Below are 16602 nucleotides of genomic sequence, written 5' to 3'. Positions count from 1 at the left end.
GAGTGGTTATCAAGCCCCGCACCATAGTAAACAAACCACTCGCAGTAAACTCTCCCTCAAGGTCAACACAACCCTTATCAGCAAGAAGATGTGAAACAGGTTGAACTATGAGGCATCTGCTGTCTTTTGGGAAATGGCCGTCTAACGCCGTCCTGGGGCATGATGCATCACGCAACCCGCGTCAAACACACCCGAAGAGCTTAGTGCTGATGCTTTATGATAGGATGGATGCAAACATTGGTACACCTTACGTGTCTTACTAGGTAGTCATATTGGCCTGGCCCGCTCGAGATAAGCAATTTATCAACACCTGCGGCAGCACGAGACTGGAGCAACTTGGAAGGCTGCCTTATGGGTATTTATGTATTAAGACTTCTTGCTCCTCAGATTTTGGTCGGCTAGCGCTGCCACACGATGGACGAAGGAAATGTTAACTAGCTATGTAGGTTGGTGGCTTTGGACCCCGTACCCGACTCCATTCACGCTCTGGAACTGCTAAGGAAGTAGCTTGATATCCGGATACACTGTCAAACCCTTATCAAAAGTATCACGCGTCGTGTGGGTGCAACATCATGCAAGCGCCCCAGACGTCGTCACGACGAAGGCAGCATCACATACGCAGTCGAACAGGGTGCGGCGCCTGCAAAGCGAGACACCATCGATGCGACGAGAAACGCCCAATCTGGTGAGTTCTCGTAGTGCTCCCGTGCCTTGTTTCGCCCTTTACTATACCAGATCTCCAACTTGAGCCTGTCACGATGGTTTCCCCTCTGGGCCAGGTAGATGCGCACTGTATGAGAAGCAGGCTCATTTTATACGCGCGCTGCATGATGACCTGCTGAGAGCTTCAGAGCCTATGAACAGCTTGCAGGGGTGGCCGTATGAAAGATCATTATTACATGTGGCAAGCAACAGCTAGCGAAGCTTCTCTGACCGTTATGACAGCACAAAATGCCTCAGTACAGGCACGGCATGCGACTACCCCCCACTTGAACGATGGATCAGCGAGGCCGGTGATGGTAGCGTTTCAAGCAGGCCCCGTCCCAACTAGTAGTTATACTACTACTTAATATAGTTAAATAGGTAATAGATTTAATGACTATCTAGAGCTAGAGCTACAGCTAGCAACAGCTGGTCTTATAGACTGGCGACAGGTGGGGCCCAGTGGGGCACTAGCTGTTGGCAGGATATCGGCCCGACCAATGGATCCACCGGCAAGGCTAGGAAAGTGGATCCGAAGGTTGGCCGCATATTGTCCTGTGACAAGTAATATATAGTATAGTAATAAGCTTGGTAGATGCCCTATTAACACGCTTGAATTAATAGAGCAACTTCTCTAGACCTTAATAGATAGGTTTCTGTTAGTATAACAGGTAGACAAAGGTCTTAGAGTGAGAATAATTACCCAAGAGAATATAAGAGAGTATATCTTATGTAAAGATATATTCTATAGAAGCAAGAATATAGGATAACAGGGGTAGATATAAAGATATAAGGAGATAGATATAAAGAGAGTATAATAGTTAGTCTTATTGTTTTGTTGCTAACTGATCTGTTTTACTTGCTTAGAGAGTTACCTGTATGACGATCCTGCTTGTCCCGTTAGTATAAAGGCTGCGCCGCCCGCGCTTCCGCCTTGGTGGGGCTATGTAGTGTTGCCTGTAACTTGTTAGGTCGTAACATTATCCTTTTGTTAGCCTATAAGACGTCGTGCCGCCTGTACTTCTAGGGCCTGGTGGGGCTCTAGCTGCATGTAGTCGGTTAGGTCGTAACACTATACCACGTCTACCTAGTGCTCTTTCAGGTTTTCCTAGCTGCGACCTTATTAGTCTGTATATATATTAAAATACCGGAAATCTCCGCGTCTATTTATTCCTTCAGGTAAACATAAAAACGTTGTAAAATTAGCTTTTATTTATCTTTACTATAGTAAGTAATAAAAGAAGCATTCAAAAGATTTAGAGTGACTTATTTATCCTAAATTAAATAGACAACACCTTTATATTTTTCTTAAGTCACAAAAAGCACTTGAGCATGTGTCTATTCTTAACATTTTTAGGACTGTCCCTGACTCAGACGGGATGCCTATGACTTAGAAACACTCTCTAAATCCAGATTACGACCCAACAGACACAATAGGACCAGAGTCGCCCCACAGGCGCCTGGCGGTTACCAGATTGATTTATTTATTCCTACTCGGTTTGAGCCGCCTTTGCCAATTTGGCCAACAGCCGACGCATCGCCGATGAGTCGCGACGCTCCACTTCGCCCTGTTGTTAAACCAAGGCCAGCTGTTTCCAAATTCCTCGCTGCACTATCTATCACATGTGTTGGTTCTCACTATTAGAGAGTTACACATCATCTTCAGGTTCCCTCTTTCGTGTCTCCCTGCTTCGGCTCTGTCGGTGCTTGTCACCATGTACGATTCTGTATACCTACAGTCTTCCCCCAACGCTCAGCTTCGTCTATTCAAGGACCTATTCAACCAACACTAGGGATTCTTGTTTGTATATGGTTACACTCTGAATCTCGAATCTCAAGATATTGGTCAACTCAGCAGGAGAAAGAGGACCCAACTCATCTATTTACTCGCTTTATAGCGGCGGCAGCTTAAGGCCTTAATCTTCGGAATTCTTAGACTCTGTAGAGTAGTAATAGTTTTGTTGTATAAAATGCGTTTTTGCAGGGGTTATTAACCGCGGCGATAGTAGAAAAAGGGGAAAACAACAAACCTCCACCCTGCTGCTAGCCTGATCAGGGTCATGCCGCACTGGCCATCGAATTTTCGGCATCGTGGTTTCCGTGGTAGGCCTGATCAGGGGTGGCTCATGGCCGCGATCTTTAGTAAGGCCTTATACGGGGCTAGTCTGTTATAAATATGTACTTACTTAGCTTAGTGATAGTTTAGATAGTCTGAACCTAATAGTTATTAAGTAATTTTGCTTTAAAAGTATAAGAGATTATCCTTGTATCTGATTATATATAGCAGTAAATATTATTTAATATTGAGTTATTTAGGGGTTTCTATAATCATAGGTATTTAAGCTACGTCTTCCTTTCTTTATTACATTTTTCCTTCCTAGCTGTATTAATGCAACCAGTTACCTCCTACTACAAGTCTTTGTATTCCAAACTACGCCCTTCATAATGAAGTTCCTTACCGTCTTAGTGCTATTTGCAGTTGGTACCCAAGCCGGTATGAAATGGTGCCAGTAAGTCACCTCCGTCTTACTAGGTAGGGCTCTTACTATATATAGAAATGCTAACATCTTTCTTAGCTGCGACAACGGAGCAAGGGATCACTTAGTGCAAGACACTCATAACACATGCCGTACAGTGCACTCAAAAATTATAGATGACTGGTGCTACACTCATGCTACTGAGGAAACCTTTAAAAATGTAGGTTGTATACTGTGGTCATCAAACTTATCCTAATGATTATAGACATGCAAGAGCAAGAGCTGCACATGCAAGGAATACAACAGAGCTTAATACATCTATATCAACCCAACAAGTTACATGCGACGCCGCCTTACTCAAGTATTCTCCGTCGGAACGCGTCAAGATACGGCCGTCCGTGTACAACCATTGGCTGAACCCATCCATCGACCCACCCTATGCCCCCCTGCCTGACTTGGAAATCTCGACGCGCTCCCTAGGGTCTCTCATTGGCTGATACTACAGTCACACCCCCCACCCAAACATTAACCCCATTACTCTTACCACAAATAGATCTATAAATTTATTAAATTATATTACAAGACTATAGTTAATTAAAAGAGAATTATTTACCCTTTAGTATTGTGTATACTAGCTCTATGCTCTTTATACTGCTTATAAGTAATATAGCAGTAACTTTATAAGACACTTTATTATATCTTATAGTACTACCTCCTATGCTTCTTGTAATTTCTCCTTAAACCTTTCTATATCTAATTAATTATTCCCTAAATTAAATACTTTTAAGTATATAACTCTTAGCTTATCTTTTATTAGCTTCTAGATATACTTAACTAGGTTATAGTTAAGTAAGTATAGAGGCTAGTTAAGCTATAAAACACTATAACTATTGTGAAGGAACGGGCCCACTAGTGTGGGCGTAGTTCGGCTGCCAGCGAATCTCAGCCTTCAGTGTCCCATTATGTGGGGCCTGCCCGTCAGGCAGGCGGACATAATGGCGTGCACTACCAATTGAGCCATCCGGCCAGATGGTCAAAAGGTACGTAACAACAAGTCCCTCACTTGTTGTCTGGCAGCACTTATGAAGGCAAGCAATGGGCACCAGCCCATGCCAATTGACCGGGCATAGCCCGTAACACTATTTATAATAGTTAGCTTACTGTAGAGCTTTCTTAACAGTGCAAAGGTATACTTTATACTTCCACTTATAAGCAAGCTGTTAGTATATCTTCCAGGGGTTAATTTAAACGGATCTAATAATAGCTCTTTTCTCTACCCTATTTAGTTTCTCTAGCCATCCTTTTCAGGGGTTAGATCTAAAGGTCTAGTTGTTAGCAAATCGATCTATAGTCCGCTGTACTGCTCCCTTAGTGCAGTTAAAGGTACATGCTGCCTCACGGTAACTCTTGCCAGCCAGCACATAAGCTGCAATAGCAACCCGCTGGTTCTCGGATAGCTCATCGTTACTCCTTTAATCTCCTGATACGCAAGTAATAAAAGCTTGTAATTTAGTGGCCATTTTCTGAAGTTCTAGTAGATGTAAGGAGGAGATATGCATTGGGCAGGGTGGTTTGGGCAGTGAAATGCGGGGTGGACTCAGACTTCCTGCATGTTACAGCAAGCCGGTTCCACTCTCCCTACCCAAGAATATCAAACATACACTACCCCCATACGGAGTACAACTACCTGGCTCTCTTGACCCCCCCTCCGTCCCAGCCTACGACGCTGCACGGCTTGACGGACAAGCAACGCCAGCGCCTAGAAGCCCTGCAACTGTATCTCAACAAGCCTAAACCAGTTCTCATCTGCCGGCCTTGCGGTTACGCATTGAAGGCGTTTAGGGAGCACGTAAGCCGCCACCTGGCCAAGAAACACGATGTGCCTAAGCCGGAACGCCATAGGCTAAGCGCATTAGTAAAGTCCCTACGGCTAGGGGACCCAAACAACATTGCTCCTCGTCCCAACAGCCTCCCGCCGCATGGAACACTGTTAGTCACCTGCGGCCACGCGTGTCGTCACTGCAGCTATCGCACAGCAAGCGATGACCTAGTCTGCCGTCACCTCAGCAAGGTACACGGCATCAGGGACTCGCGCAAGGCGGAAGGCTGGCAACGGGACCAGATTCACAGCAGTGTCCTACTACAGAGCTGGTCACAGAATGGTGCGCGGGGCTACTGGATAGCCCAGTCCACCACGCCAGGGTTGCCGCCGCCCCGCAAGACAGGTACACCCGGGGCCGATGACGCACCCACTGCCCAAGAGGCCCTGCTTGTGGCGGCGCATGATGCAGAACAAGCCCACCTTGCCAGCGGCCTCCGCGCTACTGCTACTGCCACAGGCCCTGTTAATATAGCGTTCTAAACAGGCTAGATGCGTCGCACAGGCTGGGATCTTATGTTCAACAGTGCCTACCGCGACTTCCTTGTGAGGATGTCAGAGCTGCCGGCCGTCGGCGCGGACGTCCGAAACGCCGAGGACGACATGCCCTATGTAAGCATCCCAGAGGACAAAGCCCAGTTACAACGTATTATATCAGCTGTGGACAGCGTATTTGACTGCTGCAAGGATACAATATGGTCCATGGATGTCTCTATGCGCTGCTGGCTCTGCAGCTCGGAGCCCTATCGGCCGTACAAGGCCCCATTTAAGCTGGTTGGCCGGCAGGCCACTATATACAAGTACTGCCGCCTAGTGAAAAGGCTTCTGTCCTTCTGTGTGCAGCTGTAGTGTCTTCCTCTGGGGACACAGCTGTTGTACTGCCGGAGACCCCTCACTATTGCTTAATTACGTGCGCTTGAGGTATTCTGGTTTGACGAAATCTGGGACACCTTATGTCTAGATGACGCTGCGGCTGATGTTTTGACCAAGACCAGCACTACCTTGGCTTCCAACGATGCACTGGACGCAGACAGCTACCGTATGTTGCGTATAACAAGGAAGAGGGCAAGGGGGATACTATCTCCTCAAGCCCATAGCTCCCTAGCAATTGGTCATAATAGAGCTAGGACCTCACATGGCTTATACGGAGATCTCAGTGACGATGACAGCAACAGAAGTGCAAACAAGAATGATGATGATAGTGACTTTAAAGACCCCCTTGGTGAAGGCGTAGAGGGTTTAGAGGATTATGATCATAAGGATACAAATAGGAGCTACTACACAGACGCCACAGAGGGCAGCTCAATAACTAACACAGCAGCTAGCCCCTCATTGCTCTCAGGTTAGCGTAACATTCGCGCTACTCCCAGTCTTATCTAATTTATGTCTATAGTCTCATCGGGGGACTTGCCACGCCATTTCGCGACGGGGCTGCTCTTGGTCTGGTTCCAACGGTGAACATGGGCCACGGCAAGTTGGTCCAGGCACGACGAATGCATTGTGGCAGTGGACAGCCGGCATCTGCGAGGACAACGACTTGATGTTCAACAGCACCAATATATTCCAGGATATCCAGAAGCGCTCGCTATGAGCACCCTCGCTGTTTTCTTGAGTGTCGATGCACTCCTGTCACATTGGCCGGCCTAGAAGCCGCAGCAGCTGCCGCCCGCGTCCTGAAGAATGTACAAAAACGACCAAGACTAGCTCGGAGTGTGAGCTAGAAAGATACACCAAGCACATATGTACCGAGCAATGCATAAAGAATATAAAATAAAAGAAAAAGAGAAAAGCCGCCCATCGTACTCGTGATCTCATGAGTGCTGCTGGAAGAAGGGAATATAAAAGAAAGGCCCAGTAAGAAAAGAAAGAAACAACTCCCAAGTCGCCCGCTGCAATTAGAACAAAACTAGCTGGCTTGGCAAAAGCCGGAGCTACCTCCCTCCCGCTGACCATTTTGTACTGCAAACCGCCGAAAGGCTCCCCTTGGAAATCGATGCAGTGCCTCCGTTGTGATGATGATGCCTCCCAGCCCGCCTGCTAGACCCCTTTGATGCAATGCCCCAGATGCACCCGTATGCAAAGCACGTACAATGTGGGAAAGACAGCGTCCTATCCCGGGAAAAGAATCAACTGGGGGGGGAAAAAAGAAGGTAGCCAACTCTAATTGACCATTGCCTTGGTCGATGTTGCGGTGATCCGTCCGTCTTCGTCGTCTCGTTTCGTTTCGTTTCGTTTCGTTCGTCTCCTCGATTTTTTCGGCACGTCTTAGCCAGGCTCTTCGTAAGTCAAGTTACCGCTCCGATGCATCGAGTGGTTTCCGTCCATATACGGTCCTGTGAAAGAGATAGGTATGAAAGTCTCTCTCTTTTACGTGTCCCCTCACGCCCAAGAGAAACATCTCAATCTGTATTTCCGTCCAGCCGAGGGCCCTGAAGGGTCGTGTCGCTAGGCCCTTGAGTCCCTCCAGGATCGTTTCTCGCATGTAGATGCCGCACTCTCGTAGCTCAGGCCTCGCCGGCCAGTCGCCAATGGGACACTTCCGCCGGTCCTCTTGCACATTTTCGAACCCTGCGGCTTGCATTTCACTGACTGCTGCGCGGATACCGTGCATTTCTGAACCAAGGGCCCTGAGCCCTGCATCCAAGTACTGCGTAAAGACCCGGAATCCATACCCATCTCCTTCCGGACAAGACTGGTCGTCGCAAAGAGGGAAAAACTCGAGCTCCTGGATCTCGAACCATCCACCGGGTTTCAAGTGTCTACGAATCTGTCAGCCTCTTGCTCGAATCCGACCCCCAAGAGGCCACGGTATGAGGAGGCAACCAAGGAGATGCGAGGGACGGGCGTACTCATATGCCCTTTGCATAAGCTCTGGGCGATTGCGAATAGAATGTAAAGTGTGTCGAAGGTGAACAAAGTCGAAATAGTCCTTGTCCAGATCCCATCCATTTTCGTGTTCAATGTCGTCGACCATGAAGTGACAGTTGGGAGGAACTTCGTGAGGCTGGATAGGCGATAGATCGATGCCGAGGAAGTTAGAATTGGGATTCAAGTCGGCCACTGCAGAGAAGAAAAATAATCATGTGAGTCGACCGCCATATGGAGAAGCCTGGTTGGAACATCACTCACATTCAATGGGCCAATGGCCGGGACCGGTTCCTGCAACGGCATTGTTAGCTACCCATGACTTACTTATAAGCAAGGACGGAGATGGATGCGCGATATGTAGGCCGATGCCGATGCAAGCACTGCATGCCCCGTGAAGTGGCATGAGTGTGGACTATGATCTAGCTCATAGCATTTGCTACACGACGCGATCATGACACAAAACAGCAAGGCACGGTGCCCGCAACATGACCGCACTACAGCTTCACTCAACAATGGACTCTTACCTAGGTCAAGGATCTCGGCACCTCTCGTCAGTGCTTCTTGGACGGGCGAAAAGAAGTACCTTCCACACAGCTCGACGCTGATAATGTGCTTCATCTCGTCTCGATCCTGTTCGGTTGCATCGTTGGGGAAGGCGTAGCGTCCCGAGCGATATGCATGGTATCGCAGGCGGTTCTCGTACGTGTGCTCTCTCACGCTGTCAGTCAGGCTCTCCGTGTCATCGTCGTCGTGGTGAGAACCGACGGTGATGGCGGTATTGGTGGAGCTGGGTGGTGACATGACGGCCGGACCTGAGCCTGCCGGCGAAGGGGGGCTGCCGATTGCGCCCCGATGTCCGGGCCGTTCTTTGGTCGAATGTGTGCAATCCGTGGCAGGGTCTGCCACTGCGTCTCTGAGGTGGTTTGCGTTGAGTGAACTCGGCGGCGAATTCATTGTGGACTAGAAGTATTGGAGCGAACCGTGACCGAGAGGATGCATGTGAGATCCGATCCAGTGCCCCGGATCCTCCCAGTGCACTCAAGGTGTCGACAGTCGGCGTCGAGAAAGAAGCTTGGCAGAGACGTCCAACTTGGTGCAACGCCGGCTTCGATAGCAAATCGACAGGGCGAAGTGGAATTACAGTCTGGCACCTCGGCGGCAAAGGAACCCCAGGAATTGAAGATTCCAAAATGAGCGAGGAACAACCTTCTAAGACACCTAATATTGCCGGTGACGACGCCCCTAATTGGCAAGCGGATCTCCTGTGTCCAACCGTCAGATCAGAAAAGTCCCGAAGCGGTGCTAGAAGCGAACGAGCTGCTTGTGGATTAAGAGAGAGGCTCTAGATAGGGAGACGGTTGGCCGAAAACGTCGATCTGGGGGGGGGGGGGGGGGGGGTGAAGTGAAGAAAGGGAGCGAGAACGTAGGACGAAGGGGGGGACCTCCCACAACACAAGCAGCACGCTTATGTTGGAGAACAAGAAGAGAACAGGACAACAAAATGCAAGGAGAGACCCGAGACAATGGGAGAGGGAGAGGGTTATTTGGTCTAACTGTGTGTGTGTGTGTGTGTGTGTGAGTGCCGGCGCTTTGTTCGGGATGGGCGAAGTCGCGGACGCGAGCGGCGAAGAAGAGGAGGGAAGCTGATCAGAGTTTGATTCGACTGCTCCTTGGGACTCGGGCATTGTCTTGCCACGGGCTGCGCGGGTATTGTGGAAGAAAGGATATGGTGGTTTGTGTCTTTTTGGGCGGCTCCATGGCCGTTTCTTGGCCACGAAGGGGGCAAAAGCATAGCAGAGGGTATCGACGACAAGCAAAAGACGCAAGGGGACCCGTGGGAGTGGTGCAGATACGTACGATCCAGCCACGAAAGCGGTACGTACCGGTAAAGCGAAGCGAAGCGAAGCAGCCCAGGCCACGAGGCGGAGTGTAGTGTGGTGTGGTGTGGTGTAGCGTAGTGTAGTACTGGTATGGCGGCTGTGACAGCAGACTGAGAAACAAGTATGATGGATGAATGACCCTTTCGGAGTCGGGCGGAAAGCAAGAAGGAAGGCAAAGCTGCGAGGTAGTCTCTGTAAGCTGCGGTTGGTCGAGCAAGCTCCGACCATCAACTAGCATCCATCTAGAATGGCAGTGTTCTGGCGGCCGATACGATACGGCAGTGCTGGTTATCCGTTGTCGGTGTTCTTCTTGGTGTCTTGTCTTTGGGGGCTGCGCTCCTCACTCCTCCTTGGTGGCGGGGCGATCGGTTCGTTCGCTAGATGTCCTGGTTTTTGCTCCCCTGGGACCGATCGGCAAGCTGGCTGGCTGGCTTGGGATCACGACCAAGGGTGTTGGACGGGGTTGATGAACGTCTGTCTTCAAGACCGAGAAGAGACGACTCGGTCAGTGGCGCGGGCGCGGGCGCAAGCTTTGCAGATGTCGGGAAGGTGATAACTCGGTGCGACGACGATGCCCGGCGGCCTTTGAAGGGGGGGGGGGGAGACAACAACACAGGACGAATGTGAACAAAGGTACGGACGGTTATGTATGTGACTGATGTCTGTCATTATTTAGTTTAGGTAGACGGGGGCAAGGAATGGTCAGGTAAGGAGGTACGTACGTAAAGACATGGATGGATAGACAGACAGACGACTAAGGTATGGACGACTGGGTAAGATCCAGGTCCATGTCCAGGTCTGCCCTGTGTCTGCTGCACAGGGTTCGCTGTGGCCCTCTCTGGGTCGAGAGAACTCGCACACCAAGGCAAGGCAAGGCAAGGCAAGGCAGCAGGGAAGGAAATGTAATAAGTGTGTGCGTGTGTGTGTGTGTGTGTGTGTGTGTGTGTACATGACAGTCAGTGGGAATGTATACCTTGCTTCGCATGGGTACAGGGACACACACACACACACACACACACACACGACCATGCAGCACGGCGCTTTTGCTCAATGTCCCCAATGCGCTCAGGCTTAATGGACATGCATCGATACCTCGTCACCAAATGCATGCCCTGCTATCGATCCAATCCAATCCAATACCAGAGTGTGTTTGTTTGCGGGGAACAACGGCCATGATACGATTGACGGAAATGCCACGATGTGTGTGGTACACTTTGAATGTGTGCGCGCGTACGTGCGTATGTGACTAAGTAATCACAAGCTTCAGGACGACTTAGTTGCCCCGACCAAGCTGCACTCACTCCCTAATAAATGCTCGCTCGTTCTCTCGCTCACTCACTCACAGGGTGGTTACGGCATTCGCAGAGCTGGCCACCGTCAGTGGGGTGGCTGCGCACATCAATGTTCAGCGTAAGGGCATCGGTCGGCGTCGGAGAGGAGAGGGGGAATCCTTCAGAAACAAGCTGTCGGGTCAGACCGTACGACATGGGGACCCGGGAATGAGGGACGAAGGCGTCATGAAAGGTCCGTGATTGGGCCCAGCCAGGGGGTCGGTGAGGGGGGGGGGAAGCACGTCTGTCTTGCGCCGAGAGTGGTGGCACATGCATTGTCAACATACTAGGTAGTGTACATTACCTTGCCTTGCCGGTCTGTCTGTCTGTCTGTCTGTCTGTCTGTCCACCTCGAGGGGGGGCAGAGGAAGGACGACGGACGACGGATATATAAGTTCAGGCAGAGTACAACGGCGAGAGACGAGAGGGTCAACAGTGTACCTGGTACAGGCAGAGAGACGCGAGTCCTGACCTAATGGAGACGGCAAGTCGTCCAGGCATTGGGCTGTGTCTTGATTGTAGAAAATTCATCTTCCACTTCATGCCCAAGCCACGTTTGCATGCATCAATCATGTCGGGGAAAGGGCTGGCGCCCCCAATGGAAGAAACCCGCCTGGAAAGGAGGTGTTCGACGGAGGGGCCAGAGGCATGAGATGGGATGGGATGCGTTAGTGTCGCAGCTCGAGTGGAAGTGGGGATTTCAAGCAACGCAAAGTGACTTTCAGATAGCTGCTATTACCGAATACCCCAACACACTACGAAAAGCCGGGTATGTGGTGTACTTTGTATGTAGCTTGGCTTCCGGGTCCCGGAGACCAAAGAAGCAGAACGAGGATTCTAGCTAGGCATGTGGGTGTGAAGAGCGCGAGAAGCAAATTGAAAAGAAAAGAAAGAAAAGAAAAGGAAAGGGGAAAAAAAGGGAAGCAGAGAGTGTGATAGGGAGTTATGTGCTGGCAGACGTGGCTTGCCTTAGGGCTACGACCACATGTCGGCAGCGTTGCGATGGCCGGGCGAGTCAGGAGGTGTCAAAGCCATGGATGAGACAGGCGACTCCTTTCCCCCATCATTGTAACGCGCGGTTTGTCTGTCTGTCTGTCTGTCTGTCTGTCTGTCTGTCTACATCAGCTAATTTGTTTACCAACACGTAGGCGCGGACTCTGCATGCTTTGGTGTCATGTATGCGCGTTGAGAGGCGAGCCTAGCTTGACAACATGGTCCGTCCGGAAGACGAGGTAGCACAGTGGAGGAGGAGGCGACGACAACGGCGACGACGACGACGAGGGAGAAGAGCTCGAATAGCGTTTGACGAACCCGCTTGGGCGGGCTGCCAGCGATAATCCAGATGATCAGGAGGGGAAGCTTGACTCTTGCTTGCAGTTAGTCGGTTGATGGAGACGGGACCCTGTCGCGAGGCGGGCGAAACACCGTCGGAATGAACTCCTCGAGTCCTCGAACCCCCCCTCCCTCCTCTTTCAATTTTCTCTTTTGCTTGGTTAGTTGGGGCCATGTACCTGTGGGTGCTGAGGTACATTCTCCCCTCCCCTCTCCTCTCCCCGTTTCTCTTAGCCCTCCCCTCTCGACCTCCTCTGATCTGGCTACACTACTTTGTCCAGGGGTCTGTTATCGCCCTCTCTCCACTTGTTGCCGTGTACAAGCTCATTTCAAAGCCCGGGGCTTACAGGGATCCCAAGATGGGTGGGAGATTTTCGCAGGGGCAGCCATTCGCTGTCAGCATCCTGTTCACTCCATGCGGATAAAGAGTATACCACCTACTACGTAGTAGTGTAGGTAGTTTATATTGTCAACTCCTCCATATCAACAGCTCCATACCAACAGCGAGCGACAGCCAAACCCAGGACACCTGGGAAACGTGGAATGGATGATGGGGACTAGAACTGGAAGGACATGGCCAAGGTTGTGTCAAAACTGAGACCATTTGTCGCCGAGCGTAACCTGACCTAACCTCCTTCGTCCTCTCAGGGACCATCAAATCATCACTGCCTGCGGGCCTGCAGCCCTTGGGTTCCTGATATCCAGCCAGTCCAGCAGGTCGGGTCGTTCATGCGAGACGGGCTGCGGGGCCATACGAAAAAGAAAAAAAAAAGAAAAAAGAAATTAAAAAAGTAATAATAATTAAAAACTTGCGTGAGATTGCGACATGTCCCGGAAGAGAGGTATGCTCATCACCCATCGTCCACCGATGGTACGGATACTCTGCCAAACATCCCACCGCCAGAGATCTGGACCGGCCTCGGAACATGGAGACCCCTTCCTCTTCTCCGTCCTCTCCCTCGCAGGAGAACATCACCGACTGAGACTCTGGTGCCGACATCTGCCCCCAGCGGCCGCTCTTTTCTGCCCGGGCATTCCTTCGTTGCGACGAGTGCCACAGGTTTTGTAGTGTAAACTACAGTACATTGTACAACCTCGAGGAGAAGGACACGGACCGGCGTCTTGGCTCTCGACCCTTCTCTTTCGACATCGAATGGCCGTCAAGGACGTGCATCCATCCCGCCGCCTGGTCAAATGGGAGTAGAGTAGAGAAGTCGTCGCTGACAGGATTCTACATTGACGAGAGATCCATGTCCATGCTCCCGGACCCGGGTTCTCCCTCGTTCACTGGCTGGGCTCGTGTCCGAATCCAGAAACAGCCCACATCAGCCGAATCTTTGTCAGATATCACAAAGAGCTTTGGGACTGTGCGCTGTCAGAGAATAAGGGGGGAGGAGGTGGCCATCAGCTGCCATCGACTTCGCCAAAGCTACGTCGGTCGCTGCTAATATCAACCTTCTCTGTCCCACGGATGATGAATCGAGCAAGACTCGGCACACCCCAACGAGACTTTTGTGACCACGCCACGTAGGTGCGTTCCGTACATGGCCTCCTCCCCGGCCCCACCCTATCCAGTCTGTCAGCAGATGCTGTATGCTACAAAGTGTGTAGCCTGTAGGTCAGTCACAGTAAGGACACGCGGGTGCGGTATGAGAGCTTCTGGCGAGCTTGGCATGACAAGCGTCTCCGGGAGAGTGGACCGTCAGATTTCGGGATTTGAACCTGTCCCTCCGGTGGGGGCCGAGATCCAGATTGTCCTTCTTAGCGGCACGAGGGGTTTGAAGCTGGTGGGATCCAAGTAGGCAAAGCGGGGTGGCAGACAGGCGGCCGAAGTTCAGGGGAAAGGGTAAATGTACACTACGCCACGGATACTTTCTACCTGTACATGGGCCCTGTGCAGACGTGATGCAAGGTGGCCGACAGGGAATCCACTCGGTTGTCTTTCCCCCTTCGCCTCTTCGCCCTTCTTCGCTCAAAGGTCCAGACGGAAAGCAAAGGTCATGACATGGATAGAAACGCTGCAGCAGCCATGTAACATCGCCTATACACTCACTACTGGACGGGACTCAGAAGATGGGCACCACCAGCCAGGGGGGGAGGAGGGGGGGCCAACCATGCAGTGGAAGTGGATGCTCCCAAAGGAATGGCACGCTGAGCGGCCGGGATTTGGGAGGGAAGCGTTTCTTGGGGAGAAGGGGGCGGGCGCACTTCCATCTAGGTCGGTCTCTCGATCTAATGACGGGCCGGAAAATATTTTCATTACGAGCAAGAGAGAGAGAGAGAGAGAGAGAGAGAGAGAGAGAGAGAGAGAGAGAGAGAGAGAGAGAGAGAGAGAGAGAGAATATGTGAGTGAGAGCGGTAATATCCGTACACATCGGCAAGTTTACCCTGTCCTCAAAGTGTTACTCCCCTTTCCCCCCCCCTTTCAACCGTTTATCAAACGGCAACAAGACATGGCCGTCTTAAGTTTCCGTCGTGTGCATTTGTAAAGCGGGTAGCCCCGTGGCGGAGGAGGGCACCCATCCATCCGTCCCTCCCTACTCGATGTTCTTCTCCTGATATGCATGGAAGATGGCAACCATTCACGCTTCTCGTCCGTCAGCCGGTAGCCGGCAGTTGCAACAGGCTAGCCTTTCACGTCCTTCGCTTCACTTCCCGCCGTGAGCTAGCCGCGCCACCGGATGATGTGGGGTGTGCATGCCATAAGGAGACCTGGCTCGTCAACAACCTCAGTCGGGACGAAGCACGGAGAGTCAGAGGTTGCCACCAGGCCTGACGTATCACACGGACGGCGGCGACCCTTCGCGTCTCTAGGTTCCTTTCCATTGATTGCATTATCCCAGCCTAACCAGCCAGCACCACCTAACGATTCGGATGCGACCTCTCGGGACCCCATGACCATCCCCCAAACCCCGTCAACCCCGTTGCTGACCGCTGTCACCCGTCGACGTCGCGTAGACCACTATGTTCGCAGCCTGGCGAGGGAAGACGTCGTCTCATCTCATCATCCCCTCTCGTCCCCTCCGGCCTCGCTCGACCCATGGCCGGTTCGAGGTCGACGGTACATGTGTTCCCGGCTGACCGCCGCCGGCCGTCGCGTGCGTGCCAAACGTGCCGTGATCCTGCAACCTGTCCCTGCTCCCCGTCCCGCGCCATCACCCAATCTCCAGACCGCGTTGTCCACCCGACATTTCTTTCACCTGAACCGCCCGGAGCGAAGGGGGGCGTAGTCGGTTTAGCTGGCACCGGGAATAACGCCTCTGCAGATCCCTTAAGCCCTACCGTATCTGGCTCACATCGTAGCGGACGTGCCTCAATCCATCCATTTCCACCTACCCATCCCGAATGGGACGAGACAGAGCCGAAAGCGAACCCCGCCGCCCCCCTTCCATCGATCCTTTAGCGTCGTCAAACGCGGTAGTTGGCTGTAGTGTAGGCGTGGGACGACTAGGACAAACGCCGTCTCCCCTGGGGCGAAACAAAAAGCCCAAGCTAGTATTACTCCCCCTCCCTTTTCCCCCAGCCTCGAAAGCTTCGATGACCGAATGTTCTTCTCGAGAGGCGTTTCCTGCGGTCGATTCCGTGCGTGCTCGACACCGCCTATGGCCCAGCCCAGTCCATGCTTGCCAGGACCCCAGACAGAAGCAAACGCACCAACGGGCTGAGGCCGAATGACCTCGTGCGAGACGGCTAGACGACAGCCTCAAGATTCGGGAACACGAGTGATTGCCCTGTTTTTCCATGGTTTTGTGCCGGTCCTGCTGGTTGCTTGCCGGCTGCCGGCTGCCGGCTGCAGCGCACTCGGACGCATTTCCATGCACAACCAACCATACGCGCGCAATTCTTCAACTTCTCACAAGAATGTATATACTACTATGTATGTATGTATGTATGTATGTATGTATGTATGTATGTATGTATGTATGTATGTATGTATGTATGTACACAGTCGGGCGTCATTGAGGGTGCCAAACGCATGTCGACAACAACGACCTGCCCACCTCCCCAGCCCAAGTACGCATGCCCATATAGACATGACTCGAACGGTATAGGTGCATACACGACGATCACCAGCCGCCTTGCAAAGCCCGCTGCGTTAATCTTCGTCTTCTTTATCTATCTCCTCTTCCACC

The 16602-nt window shown here is 51.6% G+C and overlaps 8 protein-coding genes across 8 annotated transcripts; 3 read left to right on the top strand and 5 right to left on the bottom strand.

Annotated features, from left to right (window-relative positions):
• Nucleotides 1-554: 554 nt before the first annotated feature.
• Nucleotides 555-915, bottom strand: LY79DRAFT_332498 (uncharacterized protein). Its single transcript, XM_060552507.1, has one exon. It carries the CDS (start codon nucleotides 827-829, stop codon nucleotides 611-613), a length of 219 nt encoding a protein of 72 aa, XP_060410976.1. The 5' UTR covers nucleotides 830-915; the 3' UTR covers nucleotides 555-610.
• A 2117-nt stretch (nucleotides 916-3032) lies between these two features.
• Nucleotides 3033-3764, top strand: LY79DRAFT_563200 (uncharacterized protein). The gene is made up of 2 exons (XM_060558535.1): nucleotides 3033-3212; nucleotides 3279-3764. Exons 1-2 carry the CDS (start codon nucleotides 3148-3150, stop codon nucleotides 3433-3435), a joined length of 222 nt encoding a protein of 73 aa, XP_060410975.1. The 5' UTR covers nucleotides 3033-3147; the 3' UTR covers nucleotides 3436-3764.
• A 1138-nt stretch (nucleotides 3765-4902) lies between these two features.
• Nucleotides 4903-6084, top strand: LY79DRAFT_693509 (uncharacterized protein; the record flags this gene model as incomplete). The annotated part of the gene is made up of 4 exons (XM_060564780.1): nucleotides 4903-5404; nucleotides 5519-5523; nucleotides 5551-5612; nucleotides 5676-6084. Coding segments are annotated over 4 exons (801 nt in total), but the record flags the coding sequence as incomplete, so codon positions are not given.
• Nucleotides 6085-6600: 516 nt separating this feature from the next.
• LY79DRAFT_332436 (uncharacterized protein) lies at nucleotides 6601-7179 on the bottom strand. The gene has a single exon (XM_060552505.1). The coding sequence runs from the start codon at nucleotides 7009-7011 to the stop codon at nucleotides 6688-6690; it is 324 nt and encodes a 107-aa protein (XP_060410973.1). The 5' UTR covers nucleotides 7012-7179; the 3' UTR covers nucleotides 6601-6687.
• Nucleotides 7180-7348: 169 nt separating this feature from the next.
• Nucleotides 7349-8727, bottom strand: LY79DRAFT_592620 (methyltransferase domain-containing protein; the record flags this gene model as incomplete). Its single annotated transcript, XM_060561447.1, has 4 exons — nucleotides 7349-7817; nucleotides 7908-8118; nucleotides 8188-8217; nucleotides 8451-8727. 4 exons carry the CDS (start codon nucleotides 8725-8727, stop codon nucleotides 7349-7351), a joined length of 987 nt encoding a protein of 328 aa, XP_060410972.1.
• On the bottom strand, nucleotides 8635-10160 carry LY79DRAFT_332465 (uncharacterized protein). The gene is made up of 2 exons (XM_060552506.1): nucleotides 9810-10160; nucleotides 8635-9188 (listed from the first exon to the last, which is right to left on the bottom strand). Exons 1-2 carry the CDS (start codon nucleotides 10032-10034, stop codon nucleotides 8877-8879), a joined length of 537 nt encoding a protein of 178 aa, XP_060410971.1. The 5' UTR covers nucleotides 10035-10160; the 3' UTR covers nucleotides 8635-8876.
• A 4955-nt stretch (nucleotides 10161-15115) lies between these two features.
• On the top strand, nucleotides 15116-15750 carry LY79DRAFT_332414 (uncharacterized protein). Its single transcript, XM_060552503.1, has one exon. It carries the CDS (start codon nucleotides 15151-15153, stop codon nucleotides 15697-15699), a length of 549 nt encoding a protein of 182 aa, XP_060410970.1. The 5' UTR covers nucleotides 15116-15150; the 3' UTR covers nucleotides 15700-15750.
• Nucleotides 15751-16329, bottom strand: LY79DRAFT_332415 (uncharacterized protein). Its single transcript, XM_060552504.1, has one exon. It carries the CDS (start codon nucleotides 16210-16212, stop codon nucleotides 15802-15804), a length of 411 nt encoding a protein of 136 aa, XP_060410969.1. The 5' UTR covers nucleotides 16213-16329; the 3' UTR covers nucleotides 15751-15801.
• Nucleotides 16330-16602: the final 273 nt, after the last annotated feature.

The sequence above is a fragment of the Colletotrichum navitas genome, assembly GCF_030913465.1.
Source record: "Colletotrichum navitas strain CBS 125086 chromosome Unknown LY79scaffold_61, whole genome shotgun sequence".
NCBI classification, from domain to species: Eukaryota; Fungi; Ascomycota; class Sordariomycetes; order Glomerellales; family Glomerellaceae; genus Colletotrichum; species Colletotrichum navitas.
The sequence above is the reverse complement of the archived record's forward strand: the minus strand, read 5'-3'. Positions and strand labels throughout refer to the sequence as shown.